Below are 25304 nucleotides of genomic sequence, written 5' to 3'. Positions count from 1 at the left end.
TGGAGTAAACACTGTATACAACAAAGCCAATTTCTTGATCATACATCACGGGACACAGGAGCTTCATTACATAGTGGGTTATATAGGCACCTCTGGTGATTGGACACTGGTTGACCCCAATTAAGGAGAATTCCTCCCCTATATAACCCCTCCCATCCGGGAGGCACCTCAGTTTTTTCGCCAGTGTCTGGTCGATGGTCACGTAAAACTTAGCTCTATGCGGGTCCCGGCGAGGGCCGAAGGGCTACAACAAACCGGATCCATACCTCGGGCCGATATTTGACTCCCAAGATGGTATGGTACCCGGGCCTCGTTTGCCGAAGACACGAGGTTTTGCCTGTAAGTCCTCTCCATTGGAAGACTGGACTCTGGGACAACCAGACTTGGGGTACTGTTGACTCAGGGCGCCCGTAAGTTTCTGGCAGAGTTTTTTACAAGGCCCAGGTAGGAGGATCTTTTCGTAAGAACCCCAGATACGCCTGAAGGTTGGCTAACAATACCCGCCGTGATGGGTGAAGGCTGGAATTGGTCTGAACACAGCAATTCCTGCGGCGGGGAACAGGTAGGGGAAGTCATCCTATATATTTAATATATGAATGGATTTCTTCACTGTGAGTAGTTGTATGTCTTACCTGGTTTCCACCACTAGATGGAGTAAGAGCAGCCTGATGCATACTTACATGCCTTTCAATACTAACACGCTCAGTGAAGTGCCTGGTTCTCCAGCTCTCACGTCTCCTTGCAGTCCCTGCCACAATAAAGGTAAAAAAGGGGTCCCACGCAGATCAGGGGGTCCCAGGTCACTCCTTTTGGGTTCTCCTCCCCCCCCCCCCGGATCCCGCGGTCCTCGTGCACGCGCGCGGGCGTGTGCACGCGCGCCGGGCGCGCTCCCGGCCTATTGGGGAAAGGGGGGGGGGGGTGTGGTTGCCAGCTGTGCACAATCAGGTGCTCTATGCTGTAATGCAGGCGCCAAAACGGCCGATTTAAAAGCCCAGAGCGTCAGGGGACTGTAAGGTGAGGCACAGGAGCTGTGGGCTGTAAGCATCCGTGGGATTGGATCCAGGCAAACCCTAAGACACCTACTCGGCATCATATTGTGCAGTTAAGCTAATATTGATTTATTGTGAGACTTTAAGCACAAATAAGTGATTGCATTTTACATTAGTAACTCTGCTTTGTAGCTCAGTACTATGTCTCCTCGTAAGAGGGTTTCAGGGGCAGGTAACAAAAGCACTGGCAGGCACCGCCTAGGTCCATTTCAAAAGTGCATGCAGATTACCATCCCCCTCTGCAAGAGTGGAGCCTGCATCTCAAGACGAGTCAGTGCCCCTTTCAGGCTTTGCAGCCTCTCCTAATGTCGCAGCCCCGGTATATGTCACTGAGGACTCCCTTAGGGCTACATTGGAGAGTTTTGAAGGGAGGATAATTTTATTTCTGCTTCCCTAAAAGATAGCAGAAAAAGGGGTAGATCCCCTCCCTCTGCTGAAATCCCTCTCTCAGACAGTTGTTCTGAAAATGAGGAGAGATCCCTATCTTTAGAAAGGGATCATGAGCAGTCGGATCAGTCAGAGGATGAGGAGTTAGTCCCCTCCTCCCAGGCACTCAGAAAGCAGGTGCAGTATTAAACTGAATTGGTGCGTACCACATTCAGAATGCCTGCTACTGAAGTCGCTACATCCTCTGTCTCTTCCCTGGGAGTCAGGAAAGCCCCACAGACTGCCTGTTCCTTTCCAATTCATCCTTTAATGGCTGACTTGATGTATAAGGACTGGGGACATCCCGATAAACTGTTTTCTCCTCCCAAGAGGTTTTCTATGTATTATCCCGTGGAGGAAAGTTTCACCAAGAAATGGGGGGCCCCATCTGTTGATGCGGCTATCTCTTGTGTGAATAAAAACCTAACTTGTCCTTTGGATAATGCGCAGGTATTTAAGGATCCAGCTGACAAAGGGCTGGAAACCTTGTTAAAAGCCTCCCTTTCCATGGCCGGCGCTGTGGTGCAACCTACAGTCGCAGCCGTGGGGTTGTGTCAGTTCCTTAAGGAACAGGTTAAACAGATGTTTGAACTCCTTCCCAATGAGGAAGTAGAGAAATATGCAGAAATGCCTCACATCTTATGTTTCATAATTGATGCGATTTTGGATTCTGTCCAACAAGCATCACGTTTGTCCCTCATGTTGGTACACATACGAAGGGCTCTATGGCTAAAGAATTGGGCTGCTGAGATGTCATGCAAAAGCATTTGGCTGGGTTCCCGTTTAAAGGGGAACGGTTGTTTGGAGAGGAATTAGATAAATTCGTCCAAAATATTTCGGGAGGTAAATCTACACTCCTTCCAGTCAAGAAGAGTAAACGTCCTTCATTCAGGCGTACTCTTTCTCCCGAAGCATCAAGCTCTAAACAGTGGCGACGGCCTTCCCAGCCCTCCTCGGCTGGAAAGCCTCAGGGCTGAGCCCAGGGACAGAAAAAGACTTGGGGGCGGAAGCCTGCCAAGCAAACCTCCAAGACCTCCTTGTGAAGGGGCGCCCCCGCTCGGCCGAGTGGGGGGAAGGCTCCTGCAGTTTGCAGGCGCCTGGCGGGAGGAGATTCAGGACAGATGGGTGATCTCTTCAGTGTCTCTGGGCTACAGGCTAGAGTTTCAGGAGATTCCACCTTCTCGTTTTCTAAGGTCAAGGATCCCCAGGGATCCGATAAAGCAGAAACCGCTATTTGTGGCCTTAGATCAATTACTATCCCAGGGTGTGATAGTAGAAGTGAGCCCGAAAGATCAGGGTTCAGGTTTTTATTCGAATCTCTTCACCGTTCCAAAACCAAGCGGAAGTGTCAGACCTATCTTGGATCTGAGAGACTTAAACCGGTTTCTACACATCCAGACCTTCCGGATGCAGTCAATACGCACTGTGCTCTCCTCCCTACAAGGAGGAGAATTCATGGCATCAATAGATATCAGAGACGCATATCTTCATGTGCCAATATTTCCCGCACACCAGAAGTTTCTGAGGTTCGCGGCAGAGCAGCGCCATTTTCAATTTGTGGCCCTGCCGTTTGGCCTAGCCACGGCCCCCCGAGTCTTCACGAAGATTCTAGACCCTCTCTTAGCAATCTTAAGAGTTCAGGGCATAGCCGTCATGGCTTACCTAGACGACTTACTTCTCGTAGAGAGAACTGCAACATGCCTAAGTCGCAGCGTCACCAAAACGCTAGAACATCTGGGCCACCTAGGTTGGATTATAAACCTAGAAAAGTCATCTTTACAACCGACCACCAGGTTGGATTACCTGGGTCTGATTATCGACGCCGCTCAAGGCAGGGTGTTCCTTCCAAAGCCAAAGGCCTTGGCCATTGGAGATCTGGTGCGCCTGATTCTGGGCAGAAGATCTTCCTCCATTCGGTTGTGCATGAGACTGTTGGGAAAAATGGTCGCCTCTTTCGAGGCCGTTCCATTCGCCCAGTTCCACCCAAGGCCCTGCAAGGATGCATCCTTGCGATTTGGAACAGGAAGCCCCAATCCCTGGATCTTCCTATGCGTTTATCCCCCCGGGCACGCAAGAGTCTTGTTTGGTGGTTACAAACCAGAAATTTGCTAAAGGGCAAAACATTTCTTCCCCTCTCATGGAAGATTGTCACAACGGATGCCAGCCTGACAGGCTGGGGAGCCGTATTAGAGGGAACATGCTCGCAGGGAAAATGGTCTGCGACCGAAAGTCTGTTGCCCATAAATATCCTAGAGTTTCGGGCAGTTTACATGGCACTCAGAGAGTGGTCTCACAGACTGCGAGGCTTCCCGGTTCGGATTCAGTCCGACAATGCCACCGCGGTGGCTTATATCAATCACCAGGGCGGTACCAGAAGTCTGGTGGCCCAAAACGAGGTGAATCGCATACTTGTCTGGGCAGAAGAGCATGTTCCGTGCCTCTCTGCAGTCTTCATCCCAGGTGAGGAGAATTGGCAGGCGGATTATCTCAGCCGCCAGCAGTTGTGCCCAGGAGAATGGGCTCTGCACCCCGATGTGTTTCGAGACATATGTTACAAATGGGGCACTCCAGACGTGGATCTTTTTGCATCCAGATTCAACAGGAAACTGGACAACTTTGTGTCAAGGACAAGAGATGCACTTGCTCAGGGGTCAGATGCTCTGACGGTTCCCTGGAATCAGTACAATCTGATCTATGCCTTCCCCCCGAACCCGCTACTGTCACGGTTCCTGGGAAGGGTCAAGAGGGAGGCGAAGTCGGTCCTTCTAGTGGCCCCGGCTTGGCCCAGGCGACCATGGTTCGCAGAAATCATGAAGCTAGCAGTGGGCAGGCCATGGACCCTCCCCCTCCGGCCGGATCTGCTCTCGCAGGGCCCAATTTACCATCCTGCTTTACGCAGTCTGAATTTGACGGTCTGGCTGCTGAGACCCACATTTTAAAAAGACCGTGGTCTTTCGGGGCCAGTCCTTTCCACTCTGGTCAATGCCAGAAAGCCGGCCTCCAGGCGTATCTATTACAAGATCTGGAGGGCATATGTTTCCTGGTGTGAACCCAGGAGATGGCATCCCAGAAGGTATGTCATTAACAGAATCTTGGCCTTTCTCCAATCAGGCCTTGAATTGAATCTGGCCGTAAGCACCATCAAGGTGCAGATTTCGGCCCTGTCGGTCTTTCTTCAAAGACCGCTTGCATCACATTCCCTGATACGGGCCTTTATCCAGGGGGCTTTGCGGATGAGACCGCCAGTCAGACCTCCGGTATGCCCATGGGATCTGAATTTGGTTCTCTCGGCCTTAGTAGCCCAACCATTTGAACCTTTGCATCTTGCTTCGTTAGTCCTCTTGACAAAGAAGCTAGTCTTCCTAGTAGCCATATCCACGGCTAGAAGGGTATCAGAATTGGCAGCTCTTTCTTGTAAAGAGCCCTATTTAATTATCCATAAGGACCGGGTGGTTATGCGTCCCAACAGGTCCTTTCTACCTAAGGTGGTTTCAGGTTTTCATCTGAATCAAGATATAATCCTACCATCCTTTTTTTTTCCAAATCCTCAGTCCATAGAGGAAGAATCCTTACACACTTTAGATGTGGTTAGAGCAATCAGTCTTTATCTTCAAGCAACTGCTCAGATAAGAAAAACTGACTGCTTATTTATTCTGCCAGAAGGCCCTAGAAGGGGTCAAGCAGCGTCAAAGTCCACTCTCTCGAGATGGATCAGACAGGTTATTTCTCAGGCCTATAGCTTAAAGGGGAAGATTCCTCCTTTTCAGGTGAAAGCGCACTCTACTAGGGCTATCAGTGCTTCTTGGGCAGTGCATCACCAGGCCTCCCTGGCTCAGATCTGTAAGGCTGCGACTTGGTCATCAATCCACACATTCACCAGATTCTATCTGGTGGATGTCAGAGGGCAAGAGGATATCGCCTTCGGGCGCAGTGTACTGCAGGCTGCAGTTTAGGTCCTCAGGTCCCTGGCGGTCTATGCTTATGATCTGTGTCTCCCTCCCCTCAACCTGAGCATTGCTTTGGGACATCCCACTATGTAATGAAGCTCCTGTGTCCCGTGATGTATGATCAAGAAAATGGGATTTTTATATACAGCTTACCTGTAAAATCCTTTTCTTGAGAGTACATCACGGGACACAGGGCTCCCGCCCCTCTTGGGTTTTACGTGGTTCTTATTGCTTTGCTACAAAACTGAGGTGCCTCCCGGATGGGAGGGGTTATATAGGGGAGGAATTCTCCTTAATTGGGGTCAACCAGTGTCCAATCACCAGAGGTGCCTATATAACCCACTATGTAATGAAGCTCCTGTGTCCCGTGATGTACTCTCAAGAAAAGGATTTTACAGGTAAGCTGTATATAAAAATCCCATTATCTTACTGATAATCTGTGACTGCCCTTCATTTGGAAGAACATACATGGAGATGAGTGTTCCATAAAATATAGACACAACTGTCAGATGGGAGCTACAAGTGGAAAAGGATTTCAGTCTCCCTGAAGTGGACGATATCTTCAATATGGTTAAAGCAATGTAGATATATGAAAGTACTATCAAAAGGAATGGCAAGACTATAACAGCAGTACAAAGCAATGTGGATTCCATGTGAACAATGTATGTGTCCGAACAAGAAAGTTCCACCACAGGATAAAAATCACAGAAGAATTGGTCAATAGTATTTGGCCCGCAGAAATCTAATGAACACACACCATGTATTATAAAGGATGTTACAGAACCACTTAAGAGCCAGACTACGAAAACAAATGCAATGCAAAGAACTTGGTTCATAATAGAGACATAATGCAGAGGATAGCAGATAGCTAGATAACGGTCGTAAGACATCACTGTCAGTAGAAAACATTCAGATGTTTCTGATAAAGCAAAAAAATAAAGCTGTGTGATGCATCCAGGGAAAGATATGGATGTCTGCCCATGTAGAACAATATTAAGCATGTTAGGAGCAATATCGGTAATCAATAGGATATCAGCTACAGACAGCTGGGTGAGGAAGAAGTACATGGGAGAATGGAGGGTTTTGCTGTAGGACACCAATGTGATGATCAGGAGGTTTCCGCATATTGTCACACAATATATTATAAGGATTAGGGAGAAGACCAAAAGATTAAATTTGCCCATATTGTTGAATCCCAACAAGAATATTGTTGTAATATTACTCTTAGGTATGGTCTGTGCAATAATATTAAATGATTATGTAAATGTACATATAAGTGTATATTAACACATGAAAATAACTGGCTAAATAGAAACTAAATTTTACAGTCTAAATGTTAGTGCATATAAATCAATTTTTAAAGTTTCAAATAAAGTGGTGAGAAGTTAAAAAAAATAGAGAGGAAATCTTCCAATAGGGACCCATTTGTTTTTATAACTGTCTAAGAGAGAATTTCTCTAATTTGGATAGAATTAATTTCACATAATATTGTGTTTACAGGACCAGAAGTAAAGAAAAATCGAACCCATTGGACCCAACTGGCGAAAAAAAAAAGGGACTAGGGGTTTTACCTACTGCAAATAACATACAGAAGGGCACAACCACCTCGTGCATTACCATTGACAAGTTTTATTAAATCTACGTAGACAAATGGATACTCACATGCCAAGAAAAAACATCAAGCAAAACTGATCTGCTCCAGCTTGAACGCAATGTGACTTGTCCCAAGAGCAGATGGTTGGCTGGTTGATGCGTTTCATTTTCTTGTTTTCGAGTCACATTGCGTTCAAGCTGGAGAAGATCAGTTTTGCTTGATATTTTTATTGGCATGTGAGGATCCATTTGTCTATGCGGATTTAATAAAACATATAAATGGTAATGCACATGATGGTTACATTCTCCTATATGTTTTTTAAAGTTTGTTTGGAGGACTTCCTGGTCAGTGGAGTGCTGCACCCTGGACAACCATTGTGGAAAGAAGCGGGATTAAAGATTCTCCTTGGGTTTATTATATTTTTTTGTACTACAGGGTTTTACCTACTCCCTACTCTATCCAATCTAGATTTAAAGATACTTAAAGATTTGTGAATACCTCTAAAAAATATGCATAAAAACCATGTCCAGTTTCTTTGAACCATTAACTTGTTTAATAATAGACATGTGCATTCGTTTTCGTACGAATGCATTTTCGTCCGAATTTCAGGTATTTTCTTTATTGTTTTGACATACGATAACGAAAGCGCAGAGTCCAAAAAACAAAAGATACGACAAAAATAAATGCTTTGTTTTTTCGTTTTCATTTTGACACAGTTCGATACAGATAGGAGATTCGATGTGACTCTAACAATAACAATCTGTATTTACTGAACTTGTCCATTCATTCACACAGACGCAACACGACTTCCAGCACAACTTTGGGAGGCAAGGCAACTTGGACCCGACTTGAGTGTGAATCACAGCGTGACTGACAACATGACCCCTTCAAGAGCATAACAGGCCCTTTAGGTCTGGTATGGATATTAAGGGGAACCCCGCGCCCAAAAAAAAAAAATGGCGTGGTGGCCCCCCTCAAAATCCATACCAGGCCCTTCAGGACTGGAATGGATTTTAAGGGGAACCCCACTCCAAAAAAATGGCATGGGGGACCCCCTCAAAATCCATACCAGACCCTTATCTGAGCACACAACCTGGCAGGCCACAGGAAAAGAGGGGGGACGAGAGAGCGCCCCCCCCCTCCTGAACCGTACCGGGCCATATGCCCTCAACATTGGGAGGGTGCTTTGAGGTAGCCCCTCAAAGCACCTTGTCCCCATGTTGATGAGGACAAGGGCCACATCCCCACGACCCTAGCCGCTGGTTGTGGGGGTCTGTGGGTGGGGGGCTTAATGGAATCTGGAAGCCCCTTTTAACAAGGGGAATCCCAGATCCCGGCTTCCCCCCCAGGTGAAATGGTAAGGGGGTACAAAGGTACCCCTACCATTTCACAAAGAAAGTGACCAGAAAGTATTAAAAATGACAGGAGACGGTCTTTGACAATTCCTTTATTAAAGTCTTCTTTCATCTTCTTTCTTCTGGTCTTCTTCCTTGTTCTTTTCCTCATCCTTCGGTTTCTTCCTCCATCTTCTTTTTCCTCCGATCCTCTTCTTCCTCCGATCCACTTCTTCTCGTTCGGTGTTCTCATCCGGCATTTTCCTCCACGTGTCTCTTCTTGGTTTCCAGGTCGCTCCACGCAATGGGAGGCTCCCGCTGTGTGATGCTTCTCTTCTTCTGACAGTTCTTTTATAATGGAGGGCAGGGTCACCCGGTGACTCTGCCCCCCTGTGACGCATGGAACCGTGAAAAGAACTGTCAGAAGAAGAGAAGCCTCACACAGCGGGAGATTCCCACTGCATGGAGTGGCCCGTAAACCAAGAAGAGATGCCGTGGAGGAAGATGCCAGACGAAAGCACCGGACCAAGAAGAAGCGGATCGGAGAAGGAAGAGGATCGGAGGAAGAAACCAAAGGATGAAGAAAAGAAGAATGAAGAAGACCAGATGAAAGAATACTTTAATAAAGGAATTGTCAAAGACTGTCTCCTGTCATTTTTAACAATTTTTTGTCACTTTTTTGGTGAAATGGTAGGAGTACTTTTGTATTCCCTTACCATTTCACACAGAGGGGGAGGCCAGGATCTGGGGGTCCCCTTGTTAAAGATTCCGATAAGCCCCCCGCCCACAGACCCCCACAATCACCGGCCAGGGTTGTGGGGATGAGGCCCTTGTCCTCATCAACATGGGGACAAGGTGCTTTGAGGGGCTACCTCAAAGCACCCTCCCAATGTTGAGGGCATGTGGCCTGGTATGGTTCAGAAGGGGGGGCACTCTCTCATCCCCCCTCTTTTCTTGCGGCCTGCCAGGTTGCGTGCTCGGATAAGGGTCTGGAATGGATTTTGAGGGGGACCCCCATGCCATTTTTTTTTGGCATGGGTTCCCCTTAAAATCCATGTCAGACCTGAAGGGCCTGGTATGGAATTTGAGGGGGACCCCCACGCCAATTTTTTTGTTTTCACGGGGTTCCCCTTAATATCCATACCAGACCCGAAGGGCCTGGTATGGAAATTCGGGGGACCCACACGCATTTTTTTTCTTAATGCTAATGCTAATGACCTGTGTGCAATGCAAATAGCCTTAAAAAAAACCCATAGAAGACGTACAACATTAGAATCCTACTATAGCTTGTAGTCGAAATATTCGACCGGGAATGTATGATTGCAGCATCATAAATGAGTTTTGTTGCTCCGTCGAATCTTCTTTAAACATTCTGACAGACACTATAAGCCTTCAATGACAGATTTGACCGCAATTAATTTGGATTTTCGGACGAATGCAATTTTTTTACGAAAAACTAAATAAATAAAAACTCATTTTGAGAGTAACTAAATAAATGTATTTTTCGGATGAAAACTAATTTCTGAAACAAAATATTTCAGTCTCACATGTCTATTTAACAATAATATTTTCACTTGTTATTAGGAATGAGAAGTAGGCGTATAAGTAGTTTTGGTGTATAACAATAACATTAAAATTTTACAATTTAAAATAAAATTTTTTTTTTTTAAATATTAGTAAATGTTAGCAGATGTTTAAAAATATTAGTAAAAAATAAATAAATAAATACAGAAAAAAAAAATAATGCATTTACAAATTTTTCTGTTACTGCTTGATGACCACCCATATGTGGTTATTTGCTAGAATAAAAGTAAATCAAAACATCCCTTTGTTAAAAATCTTATAAACATAAGACAATTACAAATAGCCTGTATCTAAAATGTACACTCGTCAGCAGTTTATATATATAAATATAAAATCAAATCTACAATAAAAACTAATGGATTATATTTATATTGTCAGTATAGCTTAAACTTTTTTTTTCAGTTTTGTGTAGAGTAGGAAATGGTTAAAATCCCAGTCTTTTTTTTTTTCTATGTGTCCTGTTTTATCTTCCCATCGTTGACTGTTGTCACAGAGATAGGTGTCCCAATTGAAAAGATATTTCCTCACCTTATTTTTACCTCAATTTTAAAATTTGGGATTTCCATAACTTTCAGTCTCAGTGACAATCGAGTGAGTGGACTTCTCCAGACAGCAGTAAAAAACAGACAGCGGTTCTAGCACTTCTTTGATCTATCCAAATCTAAAAGAAAAATGGTTATACATATAATGAATGAATAATTGAGAGGCAGGTGAAAAATATAAAATGACAGCGTATTAAAATAAATATATTGCACTGTAGAAATAAGAAGTCATTTTAAAAATGTCTACATTAGTTACATGTGATCAGTGTACAACCCCTGGTTAATGAATCAGAAATCCTTCTTTATAGAGTCTCAATGATCCCACAGGGAGCAAACTAAATCTCTGCTGATTTATGCATGTGACTAATAAAATTTTAATTTATTTATATAGAGTAAGTAGATTATTTTTATGAAATATCTCAACGTATACTATAGAATGCAATAAATTAATAAAAAATTTAAGACAACCTAAACGTATTTGAGAATACATTCCCAGTTCGGTAAAACCCTCAGTATTTCTACTGAGGGGAAAGATTATAAGGGCTATTTTTTTAAAATTAAAATTAAAATGTTATACTTAACTGCTTTGTTCAATGATATAGCAATGGTAGATTGGCCCCTTACCTACTCTTCTGGAGTCCCCTACTGGCACTGACTTCCTTTCCTTCCCTGCTGGTGCCCCCTCAGCAAGCCATGTGCTGAACGTGCACCTGTCCGAACGTGCTCTCAAGTTGGATGGTACAGCTCAGCCATGCCCCCCCCCCCATCCATTCTTGCAGAATTTGACAGATGGTATCAGGAGCCAGTGGCACCCACTGCTCTCAGAGTCTCCTATGAGACCAGTAAGAGGGAGCAGCAGCATTGTAGACAGGCATAGCTTTGGATTGAGAGGGGCTTAAGTAAGTTGTTAAGAATTGGAGTGGGGGGAACATGGATTGTAGTTTTTTTTCCCTTAAAGTGGAAATAAAGTCCCCTATCATTTTCAGCCAAGGAAGCTGCCATCTTTGCCTCTGTTTAATCTTCAACTGCTATGGTGCTGCACATGTGATTCGTTATGACACCAGCCATTGGATGGTTTGATAGTTTGGCTGAGAGCACAGCCAATGTGCAGTTAGCATTCCCGGCATGCCTTTTTTTTAACTGTTTAAATCCATGGGTTTACTTCCACTATAATGCAGAGGATGCATTAGGGTAAAAAATGTTAATTTATAACCACTTTAACCCCCTCAATACCGGACACTTTCATCCTCTTCCTGCCCAGGCGATTTTTACGTTTTCAGTGTTGCCACACTTTGATTTTATCATTTTTTGAGACAGATAGAGATTCCACTTGGTGGTATTTAATCACCACTGGGGTCTTTATTTGTTGCTACATAAATGGAAAAAATACATACAATTTTAAAAAATAACACTTTTTTCTTAGTTTCTATTCCAAAATTTTGCAAATCAATAATCATTATTTATGCCTTTGGGAAAAACAGTATTCTGCTACTTTTTTGGTAAAAATAACCCCAAATAACCCAAATCAGTGTATATTATCTTTGTGAAAGTTATAGAGTCTACAATCTATGATATATTTTTGAAAATTAATCAGTCCTGATATACTGACTGCCTATCTCAATTCTTGAGGCCCTAAAATATCAGGACAGTACAAATAATCCCCAAATGTCACCTTTTTGGAAAGTAGACAGTCCAGGATGTTGTGTAAGAGGCATGGTGAGTTTTTGAAACTTGGGAAATTAAGAAATTAACCACTTCAGCCCTGGAAGATTTGGCTGCTCAATGACCAGGCCATTTTTTTCAATATGTCACTGCATCGCTTTAACAGATAATTGCGCGGTTGTCTGACACTGTACCCAAACAAAATTGACGTCCTTTTTTTCTCACAAATAGAGCTTTCTTTTGGTGGTATTTGATCATCTCTGTGGTTTTTATTTTTGCACTATAAACAAAAAAAGATGGTGGATGGCACCCAGCCACACGCACAGACACCTTTTCAGCTCTCACAGATGGCATCTCCTGTGATGAACCCAGCCCATGGATCACTTGTGAGTACATCCCACGTGGGGCCAGTGTCCCTGGCCTCCACAGAGTCCTTTATAGGGCACACACTGGGGGAGCTCACATGTTTCCCTGTGAATGCAGGCCTCTCCCAGCCCCACTTTTTAACCCAGTCTGCTGGACTTTACACTGACAACCAGAATGCTTTCTCAGCAATGGTCTCTAAATTTTCAGAATTACTAGACCGTGGTCTCACTAATACTGGCACCAATATTACAGGGGACATTATGGCTGTGTTACAAAACTTGGGGTCCCTCATGGAAGCTATCAAGCATAAACTCAAAATTCAGATTGTATACAAGATCTCTAATCTCCAATATCAACTGGACTCTGCCCTATTGAAAATTGACAATCTTGAAAACAGAAGCAGGAGATACAACTTTAGAATCAGGGATATACCTGAATCGATTAAAGATTTTCCTGAAGCTGTTCTCTCTTTTATCAAGGAACTTATCCCAGACATACGACCATATAGATTAGAGCTTAACCATGCTCATAGAGCTCTGAAGCCTCCACGAATGTATGGCCTGCCAAGGGATATAATTGTTAATGTGTGTAAATTTTTTTCCATTAAGAATGAGGTAATGAAGAGAGCTCGATCACAGTTACAACTGTCATTCCAAGATATACCTATCCAGATTTTTGCTGACTTCTCCCCCTCCATGATCCAGAGGCAGAGGTCCCTCAAACCACTGCTTGCTACACTTACACAGAAGGACATCAAATACTGGTGGCTCTTCCCATTCAGCCTAAAATTTGTACACAAACAAAAAGCCTACACTTTCACTACTTTTAAAGAGGGCGAAAGATTGCTGATGAAATTTAAGCTGATCTCGCAGGAACCCTCCTCTCACCCTTCTGGATCAACATCGGGATCCGCTAAATGAAGTCTTCCTGCCAGCGCATTATCTCCTCTGTGGCAAAAATCAAAGACCAATAAATCAAATGAAGGTTGTCCTCTCTGATGGATGCTTCTTATAACTCTGCTGGCTTACTTAATTCTCCCGGGATGGAAGTTCCAGTGATGCTGTCTGAAACAGTTCCCCTAGTTAAGGGTTCACCTTTTACCAGTTTATAATTTGATTTACAGTTGTTTGAATTGTATTCACCTGTTTATTTAATCGTTCATTATTGGTTCATGCTCCCAGGCACAGGCCTAGATCGTGTCTCTCCCCTTAGCATTGTCTTCTATTTTTGAAGAAATACCCCTGGTACTTTCTTTTTCTTCCTATTCTTTCTCCTTCTCTCTTCCTTTTCTTAGCAATCAGGGAGCAGCTCAATATTCACAGGATTAGTTGCAGTCCTCAAACACATAAATTTGCTTTATTTGCCGACAATCTCCTCCCTTCCTCTTTGGTTTCTCTCCCTAACATCTGCAGCATCTTAGAGGTATTTTCTAAGGTCTCGGGCCTACGGGTAAACTATAACAACCTTTTGCTTCTCCTGGTTACAACCCTTTGGGGACAATTTGGGCTCTCTTGGAGTGATAGAACAATTCCATATCTGGGGGTAAATCTAATTTCCTGAATAGATCATCTTTACAAGGCTAATTATCCCCCTTGGTGAAGAAATTTGAATCTGAATTTGCTCAGTGGGCCCCTCTGGACCTGTCTTGACTAGGATGGATACATTCAGTTAAAATGACCTTACTCCCTCAAATTATGTATTATTTTAGATCTCTTCCTATTCCAATTAACAAAGATCACCTGAGACGCCTACAATCTAAAATTATTAGATTCATCTGGGGATCGAAGGGCATCGCTTGTCCGAACCGGTACTCTTCCACTCCCGCAAACAGGAGGGCTTAGGCCTTTCCAACCTTTTTTGGTACCTTTAAGCAGCCCAGCTAGCTCAAATCTACAGAGTCTACTCAAGGTCGGGAATCCCTGATTGGGTATACATGGAAAGGCAGGCAGTCCCACGCTATACCTTAGACTATTTACTTTGGTGTCCTCTTAAATGGAGACCCTCAATCCGCGCTCCGACCCTCTCCCACTCTTTCGCATTATGGGATACTCTTAGAACTAATCTACAACTAGTCTCATCTATTAGACCGTTGGCCCATATCTTTAAAAATCCACAATTCCCTCCTGGCCTAGAAAATTAAAGCCTTTAAATAGTGGCTGGACAAAGGGCTATATAGAATTGGTTACTGTTTACCTTCCTTCTTGCCCAATATCTAAAGAGTATTGTGCTAGTAAACGTGACATGTCAGCTTTCCGAGAAATTTAGGTTTACCCAAATTTCACATTTCCTCTACAAACTCTGGGAGACAAAACCTAATCCTCCCACTATCACACCCTATGAACAGTGGTGTAAACATGCCATGGAGCAGAGTGGAGAGGGGGGTTCAGTGATATACAGCTCAATTTCATCAGTCCAAACTAACACTCCCTATATGTTAGCGTGGGAAAGAGAACTGGTGCAAGAATGGGAGCTTGAGGGATGGTGTGGGAATTCTCTTAGGGCCACAAAAGGCATCACAAATTTAGCTCTGGCAGAAGCTAATCTAAATGTTATGATGAGGTAGTACCTGGTTCCCACAAGATTAGCTAGATTTTACCCTTCTACCTTCCCCATTTGCTACTGAGGCTGTGATCATATAGGAGATATATTGCATGTCTGGTGGGAGCGCCTCAAAATTAGAAGCTTCTGGAACAAAGTTTTTAATCTGCTCCAAAAGATCTCAAGCCCATAGATTCTAAAATGCTCACATATTGTGCTTCTCAATTTTCCGGTAGCCACAACTATAAGGTATAAGGTACCTTTTCTTAAAACTACTGATAACGTGATAATTAGTAGCGTGACAGAAAGAAGATGATTACTCAAGTCTGACCAGAAGGTCAGTCTCAAGTTTCTATACAAGCATCAATTGTCTGTTTCAACTTGTGATACCAACTGCATGGTGAGGTAATGCTGGTTGAGAATGGTTTTGCTGAACTCTTGACATATTTGGGGTCAGTCAGCAGACACTGATGTGCAAACGTAACGAGCTAACTAACCTTTGGTCTATATTTATTAACAAGGACTATTGTTTGAGGAAGTATAATGCTGACGTATGTTTATGTGTAATGCCTTCTAAGGGGCAGGGTCTTTTTCTCCTACTGCATAAAAGGCTATGTGTAAGTTAATAAACCTAGCAGCCATTATTCACGTACAAATCGTGTATGTGTGATGTCTGTCCACCGGTGAAACGGGATCTCCGCTCCTCCATCCTAGCCTAGGCAACCAGGGGTAACTGGTATTATTAAGAAGACGAGCAACCTAACAGTTTTGGTACCAGCAAGTGGGGTTCGTCTTGCGACAGGTAAGTCACTTTACTCTTTTTACCTGATTGGTGAATGGTGTAAACACTTACTCTGTCCGGGCGGCCGCTACGAACTTAGTTTAAATTTAAAAGAAGTAACTGTGCCTTCGCGGCGGACTAGGCTGGTCCCTCGGGAGGTTAAAAGGGCTCGCAAGGAATTTATAGGTTTAGGGGAGTCCGACTAGGTTGGTCTGACTTAAAACTATTGGTAATAGTATTTTTAACACGGGAAGTAGTAGATTACGCCCGTGACAAAGGGATTGGTGGAGTGGACGCCCATTTGAATTTTTTTTTTTTTTTTTTTAAAGTGCACTATAAATTGATAAATGTATTGCAATACGGTTATTTCATGTCTTAAAGTATATTAAGAATATGTCTGTTTCTCTCTAGGTACGTGTGTAAGTATATAGAGTATAAGTTTTAATATAGAGTATAAGGAAAATAATTGTTGTTGTTTAAATGAGTGCAGAGTATGAGGAGCCCTCTTGTAGTGACATAGCATCCGCCTGCCCCCATTGCACGTTAGGTCTACTCTTCCTAAGAATAGATGACAAGTGGATTTTACTGACCACCAGACCAGGGGGGTTCTCTTGCAGACTTGGTGTAAGAGGGGTATATCCCGCCACCAGGAAAGATTTACCCTTCATCGTATATTAAGGGTAAATCTTCATAGTTTTATATAAGTCCATCTGCCCCAAAAAAAAAAGATCAGGGATCCTACTCCCAGACCAGAGACCGGATTGTTGGACAAACCGGGTGTTATCACCTGTGTCCTGCCACTAGACACACACTGCCCAGACTACTAGATGGGGAATTCTGCAGCAACCCAAGCCATGGCCACCCCATCACCCTATGAATTTGTCAGTAATATGATCCCTGACCCCCAGGTAGAACCATTTTGGACACAAGTCCGGGAAATGTGTCACCAATTGGGAATCCATGACCCAGGACCCCAAGGTCCTTGTTCAGAGGAAGACTGGCAAGAAGTCAGTAAAATTTGTCAGGTACATAAGCATTCTTATCCTCCCTGCAAAGGGGCTGACCCACAATACATGAAGGATTGTTTCTGTGCATGGAACAAATGCCTTGGAAAATATAGGCAATTGTGGACAGCAAGGACATTGGAAATCCCAGTGCCCTTATAGGACTGGACAGATTAGAGCAAGAGGCAGAGGCAGGGGATTTAACCCCCAGACCCGCCCACAGTATCCCCGTTATCTGCCATACCAGAACCCTCGTCAACCACTACCCCAATATCCTACACAGCCACAAATAATGCACCGAGGGAAACTCTGTTGGTATTAATGGGACACCTGTCACCCACCCCATCACACCACCGTTATCTGTAGCCACTCCAGAAGGACAGAAATTATGTACCCAAACTTTTGCCGTCTTGTCCTCATGCCCTGTGCCCCTTATGGGACGGGACCTCTTGGCACAACTGTGTATTACCATTAAGTTTAATAGAGAAGGTTCCCTTACCGCTAGTTCACCATTATGTGACTTACATGGCCCTAAGCGACATGCACACAGAGGCTTCTTTATGCTACTCCCCGCCTCTCTCGAAACACATGCTATCTGGGCGGAAAACAAAGGTAGCGTAGGTTTCATTAACTGTACGCCTTACTCGCCTCAGATGCGCCCTGACGCAGAAGCACAATATCACAAACAATACCCCCTGCCCCCGGAAAAGACCCAAGGCATTGCCCCCCAGATCAATGACTACATATCTAAAGGTATCCTAAAACCAATCATTAGCCCCTGGAACACACCCATTTACCCTGTAAAGAAGGCCAGTGGCGAGTGGAGACTCATCCAAGACCTCAGAGCAGTAAACAAACAAGTGATTCCCCTCCCACCCCTAGTCTCAGACATCACTTTTATTTTCTCATGCATACCGGCAGACTCTCTATGCTACACAGTAATTGATTTAGCGAATGCTTTCTTTAGCATTTCCATTGCAGAGGAAGCCCAACCTATGTTTGCTTTCTCCTGGGCCGGGGGCCAACTAACCTGGCAAGGGTATGTAGACAGTCCAGCCGCCTTCTCTATGGTACTCAACGAGACTGTCAAGTCTTGGACTTCTGAGCGTGGGTCGGTACTAATACAGTATGTGGACGACCTGCTCCTGTGCAGTCGAACTGCTGAAGATTGTGCGGTCGATTCAACATCACTGTTGGGACACCTAGCCCGAGTCGGACACCTCGCCTCCAGGAAGAAGGTGCAATGGTGCCAATCCCAGGTTGAATACTTAGGTTGTATCCTTAGAGAAGGAACAAGGCTGGTGTCACCTAAACGTGCCGCAGCCCTGCAGGCTCTCAGTCCTCCAAAAGACAAAGCAGCACTTCTTTCTTTCCTAGGCGCAATTGTATATTGTCGCCAGTGGATCCCCGACTGTTCTCATTACGATAGCATCCTACGAGAGGCTACTGGGTCAAATGCCCCCAAATTGATAGATTGGACAGAAGACAGACTGAAAGCTTTTAAAGCTTTACTATACAGCCTGTCAAGTACCCCCGCCCTAGGGTTGGTGAACTACGGTAAACCTTTTCAACTTTACTGTGTAGTTTCAGGAAGCTCTTTTGCCGCCGTGCTAACACAACAACATGGATCAGGGTATCGCCCTGTCTCATATCTATCAAAAAAACTCCCCATCCAAGTACAGGGAATGCCATCCTGTCTCCAAAATCTTGCTGCCTGTGCAATGGCTGTACAAGATGCAAACAAATTAGTGCTAGGTCACCCATTGACTCTCTATACCACTCATTCAGTCACGCATCTTATTCAGAACATGAATACCCAACATATGACCTCGCAAAGACTTAGTGGTTATGAGATAACACTGATGAACACTGATAACCTCACACTCAAATATGTGCCTGCCAGCAACCCCGCTGTGCGCCTTTTGCATTCCATGATGCGTTTACCACATGACCCAGACATTATACATGACTGTTCGGAAAAGGTTGCTGCTATTACCAGTCCCAGACTGGATCTCACTGACACCCCTATCTCAGGTGCAGAGGATGTTTTCGTTGACGGTAGCTGCTCACGTCCCTCTGACTCCACCTTTTTAACCGGTTATGCAGTTGTTCAACTACCAGACATCGTACTGGAGGCAAAATCATTACCTCCTTCTTCAGCCCAGGTAGCAGAGTTAGAAGCCCTCACTAGGGCCTGCATTCTATTCACCGGTAAAGAGGTGAACGTCTACACAGACAGTAGATATGCTTTTGGAGTGGTGCATGATTTTGGTGTGATATGGGCCAATAGAGGTTTTAAAACAGCAGACAACAAAATAATTGCCAACTCCACACAGATTAGTGCTCTCCTCCAAGCCATTCTTCTTCCAAAAAAGGTAGCCATAATTAAAGTAAAGGCACACTCCTCTGACAGCAGTCGTGTTTCAAAAGGGAATGCTCTTGCTGACAGAGAAGCTAAAAGAGCTGCTGCCTTTTCCCCTAACCCACCTGCCCCCACAACAATGTTTTTCAAGGAACACTTCGCAGCACCTAACTTTAAAACTGTCATAGCACAGATGCAATCAATGGCCACAGAAGATGATGTCCATTTTTGGACACAGGAAGGATTGACCAAAGACCCTGAAGGTCTTTGGTCAAAAGAGGGGAAGATCCTGGGCATACCCGAAACAAACTGTGTACTTATACTCTCATATCTCCATGGTCCAGGACATATAGGGGCTGCCCCTTTGATCAATATATATATGAAATCCTTTTGTACAAATAATCTGAACAAACAGGTCAAGCTCCTGACTAGGAGTTGTCTAACCTGTGCCCAAAATAATGTCCAGGGGAAGAGACATGGTTTGCATGGTCACCTACCCCCACCCTTGGGCCCCCTGACGGATTTGCAAATAGATTTCACTCACATGCCCAAGCAGAAAGGCAATCTGAAATGCCTCTGCGTTATCGTGGATAAATGGTCAGGATGGGTTGAGGCGATCCCCTGTACAGGTGAGACGGCCAACATAGCAGCAAAGTGTTTGCTCAATCACTGGATTTGTAGGTTCGGCATACCTACATCCATTTGGTCAGACAGAGGACCCGCATTCAGTTCCTCTGTGACCCAGACTGTAGCCAAACTTTTGGGGTTGCAATGGAAATTGCACATCCCCTATCACCCACAAAGTGCAGGAGTAGTGGAAAGAATGAATAGGAATATCAAAGATAAACTAAAAAAGGCCACAGGAGGCACGTTGAAAGGATGGCTTGACCATCTGCCTGCTGTATTGTTCCAAATTAGGACCACACCACATGCAAGAACAAAATTATCACCCTTTGAGGTCCTCATGGGAATCCCCGCAAACATAGAATTACCCCCATTAGACCAAGACACTGATATTGACATTTATTCCCAACAGGAAATGTATGTGAAAAACCTGGTAAGTATGCTTCATGAAATGAACGAACAAGTTTCTGTCACCTTTTTCCCTCTTCCCACAGAAGCAACGCATCCCTTCATCCCTGGGGATAAAGTGCTAATCAAACAATTAGCACAAAGAAAGAGTATCGGACCGGCTTTCTCAGGACCATGGAAGGTGGAAAAGGTATCCAGGACCGCAGTGTTAACAGACCTAGGAAACACCTGGATCCACGCCAGCCGTCTTAAGAAGTGTCCCCAGCTTCCCTCGACTCCAGAGCCCCTGGCAGTGACAGAGAGCAGCAACTCCCAAGAACAAGATCTACAAGAAGTTCAGAGAGGCATAGAACAAATTTCCCTGGAAGATCCCACACCCCCTCAGAAGGACAAAACAGAGCCAACAACTGCCGGGATGAGAAACGAAGAAGAAGAACAGAACTCTTAGATAACAAATAATCAGAACTTTAAAAAACAAAGATGCTTTCTCCATCAGTGTCAGGGAAGGCCTTGTGCCTCTTATGCTGTATTACCCTAGTAGTGTTCCTACCAACCTGGTTGATAGCTAACTGTATATACCACCCAGAAGATTTGGGACCATTAAAAGGGATTTGTGGGACTCCCTCCCCCAAGACAAATAACACACCCGCTGTTAGACACAAAAGAAGTGAACCTCCCCAAGAGTTCACTGATAAAATGTTGTTATTAAAATTTAAATACAGTTATGCCCAAAAATCAGGTTTTGATAAATGCTGGATATGTAGTAAGCTTCACCCTAGTACTGCTAGGATTCCTTTGATGGCCATACCTTTAAATTTCACCCTTCTCCTTAAAGGCACACCCCCAATAGTTCTTACCGATGTTACAAGAAAAGCTTCTAACAAAACCCTCACTTTTCAGATCATAGGTAGAAGCCATTATCCAGATTGGTGTTTTAGGTTGGGAAATACTACCAAGGGAGCCGAAATTTGTAAGCAATCAAAGCTTAATATTTCAATGACAGCATTAAACGAGACCTTTTATAGAACTCAAGACACCACCTTAAACACCACATTATACCAATTCTTAAATACCAGCACCACTTCCCCTATGGCTCAACTCTTATCAACTCTTACATTTTCTAGCTATTCCGACAAATTGTATAAAGTGTTCCTCAAGCGCCCCATAGCCTTGGGGAATAATACTTATATCTGTTGTGGGAAGCTTTGTCACCCTTGGATCCCCACAAAACCCCAGGGATGGTGTTATCTCGCAGCACTAGCCCCCATTATGGGTGTGTTGGGGGATAAAGAAGGGAGTCACCTTCTTGAAGCCAGTGTTCATCCCAGATATCCCCTTAAACATCGTAATAAGAGAAAGGTATTCCTAGAAAAAGATATGGCATGGGCCTGGTTCCCATCCTGGACAGGATGGGGAATAGATTTAATGAAGAGACTGAATAATTATACTGGAATTATTGATGAGATCTTGGAAAAGAATTCCGACGATATCACTAAATTAAACATAGAAACTAGGGCAATAAGGAAACAGCTAGAACTACATGAACTGGCCATAGAAAGTATGAGTGCAGCACTCACAGGGCTTTGTGAAGTTACGGAAGACTATGAGTGCTGTACCTGGATTCATAATACTAGCATTGAAATACCTGATTACTATAATATAATTGCACAACACAGAAAAGAAGTAAATAAACTCCAAGACGAGGCTAGGAATATTGCAATAACATGGGACCCTCTAGCCAATTTTAGTCTTGGAAATATAACCTCTTGGTTAAAAAACACAGCCATGACCATTGTGATCATATTGTTTTTTATTTTATTTTTATACGCTTGCTATAGAATTGTAGGATGTCTTTGTTCTGCTAAGGGGACTGTATCAAATCAGGAGACCCTAAAGTTAACCGCCATTCCCAATAGTTCAAATATTTGGTATGAGAATCAGGAACATGAACCTTGATTAGGTTTTGACCATTCTGTATAGTACAGAATGGCCAAAGGGAGGATTATAAGGTATAAGGTACCTTTTCTTAAAACTACTGATAACGTGATAATTAGTAGCGTGACAGAAAGAAGATGATTACTCAAGTCTGACCAGAAGGTCAGTCTCAAGTTTCTATACAAGCATCAATTGTCTGTTTCAACTTGTGATACCAACTGCATGGTGAGGCAATGCTGGTTGAGAATGGTTTTGCTGAACTCTTGACATATTTGGGGTCAGTCAGCAGACACTGATGTGCAAACGTAACGAGCTAACTAACCTTTGGTCTATATTTATTAACAAGGACTATTGTTTGAGGAAGTATAATGCTGACGTATGTTTATGTGTAATGCCTTCTAAGGGGCAGGGTCTTTTTCTCCTACTGCATAAAAGGCTATGTGTAAGTTAATAAACCTAGCAGCCATTATTCACGTACAAATCGTGTATGTGTGATGTCTGTCCACCGGTGAAACGGGATCTCCGCTCCTCCATCCTAGCCTAGGCAACCAGGGGTAACTGGTATTATTAAGAAGACGAGCAACCTAACAACAACCACAAAAAGCTTACAACAAATTCATTATAGCCGCCAGTAGTTTTAAATGACTTTTCTTTCCTTTAGAAATGTCATTTTGCTGTCAGACTGTTCTAAACATGGGAAACATGCACCACTTTACATGCATACTATAGACACCCACCAGGTACGAAATTTAAAGGAATATTACACTTTTATTGTTTCACTTTAAGCATTATTAAAATCACTGCTCCCGAAAAAACGTCAGTTTTTAAAACGTTTTTTTTGCATTGATACATGTCCACTGGGGCAGGACCCAGGTCCCCAAACACTTTTTATGACAATACCATGCATATAAGCATTTCAAATTAGCACTTTTGATTTCTCCCATAGACTTTTAAAGGGTGTTCTGCAGCTTTCAAATTTGAGCGAACATCCAAAATTGTTCTCTGTTTGGCGTTTGACGTTTGACTCGAACATAAAGCTTATCCCTGCTTGTCATATGCATATTCTCTGCTTCTCTCTTTGCTTCTCACATCAGTAGCAGTGTGATGACCACAAAGTAGCCATGAATCAACATATATAGAGGAGTCAAAACAATGTAGATGAGGGCCATTAACTTTGATAAACAGTAGTCCTGAAATGGTTTTTGGGAGTAACTATTAAATTAATTTGTGAGAATCCTCTTTCACCCTCACTGGATGAAATTAGGACACTTTCAATAGCATTTATAAGAGGACACAGGCAAAGTTTTCTCAATCAAATATTCTCTGAAAGCATGTATAAATTTCCTTTCATTCAACTGGAATCTAATGGACACATTTCTAATTTCCTCCTCTCCAAAAGTAAGCTTTTGCTAAACATTTTTTAAAACGGAAAAAAAAAACGGTTTATAACTAAATATCTTTATTGATTAACCACATATAGAAAAATATAAGTTTAGAAAAAAATTATTAAATGCACCCAACTTGGCACATATAATAAAAATTTATTAAGACAGGTGAGTCTTAATAGAACACAGGTGGCCACCACACCCAATCGTACAACACTCTCATACACCATATACAATGAGATCTCCTGAGAAACTGATTCTAGCAATCTTAGCACTCAGAAAAATTCTATTCAAAAATTCATGATGAAAAAAGTTAATCTTCAATAGAGAGTAGAATGCTCACCAAAAATGATTCTGCTCTTGCCAACTGCACCAGGGTGCTTGACTCCAAACATTATCCTGACACTGTTTAGCAAAACAAAACAAAGAGAAAGGGGGGATGGGGACACACAATGGCTCATCCAATTTAGTTCAGATTGAAGAGGTTTAATTAACTGGCATAAACACACGCCTTCCCTACTTTTAAACAATCTGTTATTTACCGTCACCCGCAAACATTGAACACTATTAAGTTCGATCCCTTCGGGGTAGCAATCCTCTGAGTACACCAACTTATAGGAACAAAAACACGGGAAGGTTTCCAAAGGTACTCTTTAAAAAGGAAAAAAATGGTTTATAACTAAATATCTTTATTGATTAACCACATATAGAAAAATATAAGTTTAGAAAAAATGTATTAAATGCACCCAACTTGGCACATATAATAAAAATTTATTAAGACAGGTGAGTCTTAATAGAACACAGGTGGCCACCACACCCAATCGTAATAGGCTTGCAGTTCTCTGCAGTCTTTGGGAGATGCATGATATACAACTTATCCATAAAGGCCTTAAAGTAGAGGGCCACCCTAAAAAAAAGGATTAATATTCTTAAAAAAAAAAAACATTTGAAAAAATAATGTTTTACCTTACCAGAAACCCCTGTTGCTAGGCAGTCTTCCTGCTCCGCGGTGATCTTCAGTCTTCTCTCCTCCTCGTGTTGTCTGCTGGGTAATGGGGCGCGCTGTGTTCTGGGAACTACGTGTTACCTAACACAGCGCGTCTCAGTCACAAAGCGCCACACGACTCGCGCACGCGCAGTAGGAAACAGGCAGTGAAGCCACAAGGCTCCACTGCCTGTTTCCCTTAGTGAGGATGGTGGCGCCGTGACCCCAGAGCCCAGAGATGGGTCAGCCTTGGGCGGCCGACATCGCGGGCGCCCTGGAAAGGTAAGTGTCCTTATTAAAAGTCAGCAGCTACTTTTTTTTTAGCTGCTGACTTTTAAAAGAAAAAATCCCGCTGGAACACCCCTTTAAATCTATTAATTCCTGAAGTTTGTTTGACCATATCTCCAATTGACAATTCTAATCTTTAGCACAGTGACACAGAATAATTTAAGGACATTTCTCCTTCAACAATTTCCCAACACCGCTCTTATTGCCTAACATTATGGCTGCACCATCACATACTGTCCTAAAGTGGAAGTAAACCCTTCTATCGTTTTCAGTCAAGGAAGCTGCCATCTTGGCCTCTAATGATTCTTCAACTGCCATAATGCTGCACATGTGATCAGTTATGACACCAGCCATTGGATGGTTTGAAAGTTTGGTTGAGAGCACAACCAATGTGAAAGCTAGCATTTCCGGCATGCCAGGAATGTAAGTGTTTTTTGAAACTGGGTTTAATCCCGCTTTAAGTAGTCGTCCATTATCCCATAAGAATGCA

At 43.4% G+C, this 25304-nt stretch overlaps 1 protein-coding gene across 1 annotated transcript; it reads right to left on the bottom strand.

Annotated features, from left to right (window-relative positions):
* Positions 1 to 5814: 5814 nt before the first annotated feature.
* Positions 5815 to 10738, bottom strand: LOC143962399 (olfactory receptor 1496-like). Its single transcript, XM_077471684.1, has 2 exons — positions 10463 to 10738; positions 5815 to 6657 (listed from the first exon to the last, which is right to left on the bottom strand). The coding sequence occupies exon 2, from the start codon at positions 6604 to 6606 to the stop codon at positions 5815 to 5817; it is 792 nt and encodes a 263-aa protein (XP_077327810.1). The 5' UTR covers positions 6607 to 6657; positions 10463 to 10738.
* Between the last annotated feature and the right edge of the window lie 14566 nt (positions 10739 to 25304).

Source organism: Lithobates pipiens, unplaced genomic scaffold (assembly GCF_037356315.1).
Source record: "Lithobates pipiens isolate NorthernLeopardFrog02 unplaced genomic scaffold, aLitPip1_a1.2 Scaffold_8, whole genome shotgun sequence".
NCBI lineage: Eukaryota > Metazoa > Chordata > Amphibia > Anura > Ranidae > Lithobates > Lithobates pipiens.
The sequence above is the reverse complement of the archived record's forward strand: the minus strand, read 5'-3'. Positions and strand labels throughout refer to the sequence as shown.

Coding starts and splice junctions, on each gene's coding strand:
- LOC143962399 (XM_077471684.1), bottom strand. CDS start 6,606: ATGGGCAAATTTAATCTTTTGGTCTTCTCCCTAATCCTTATAATATAT.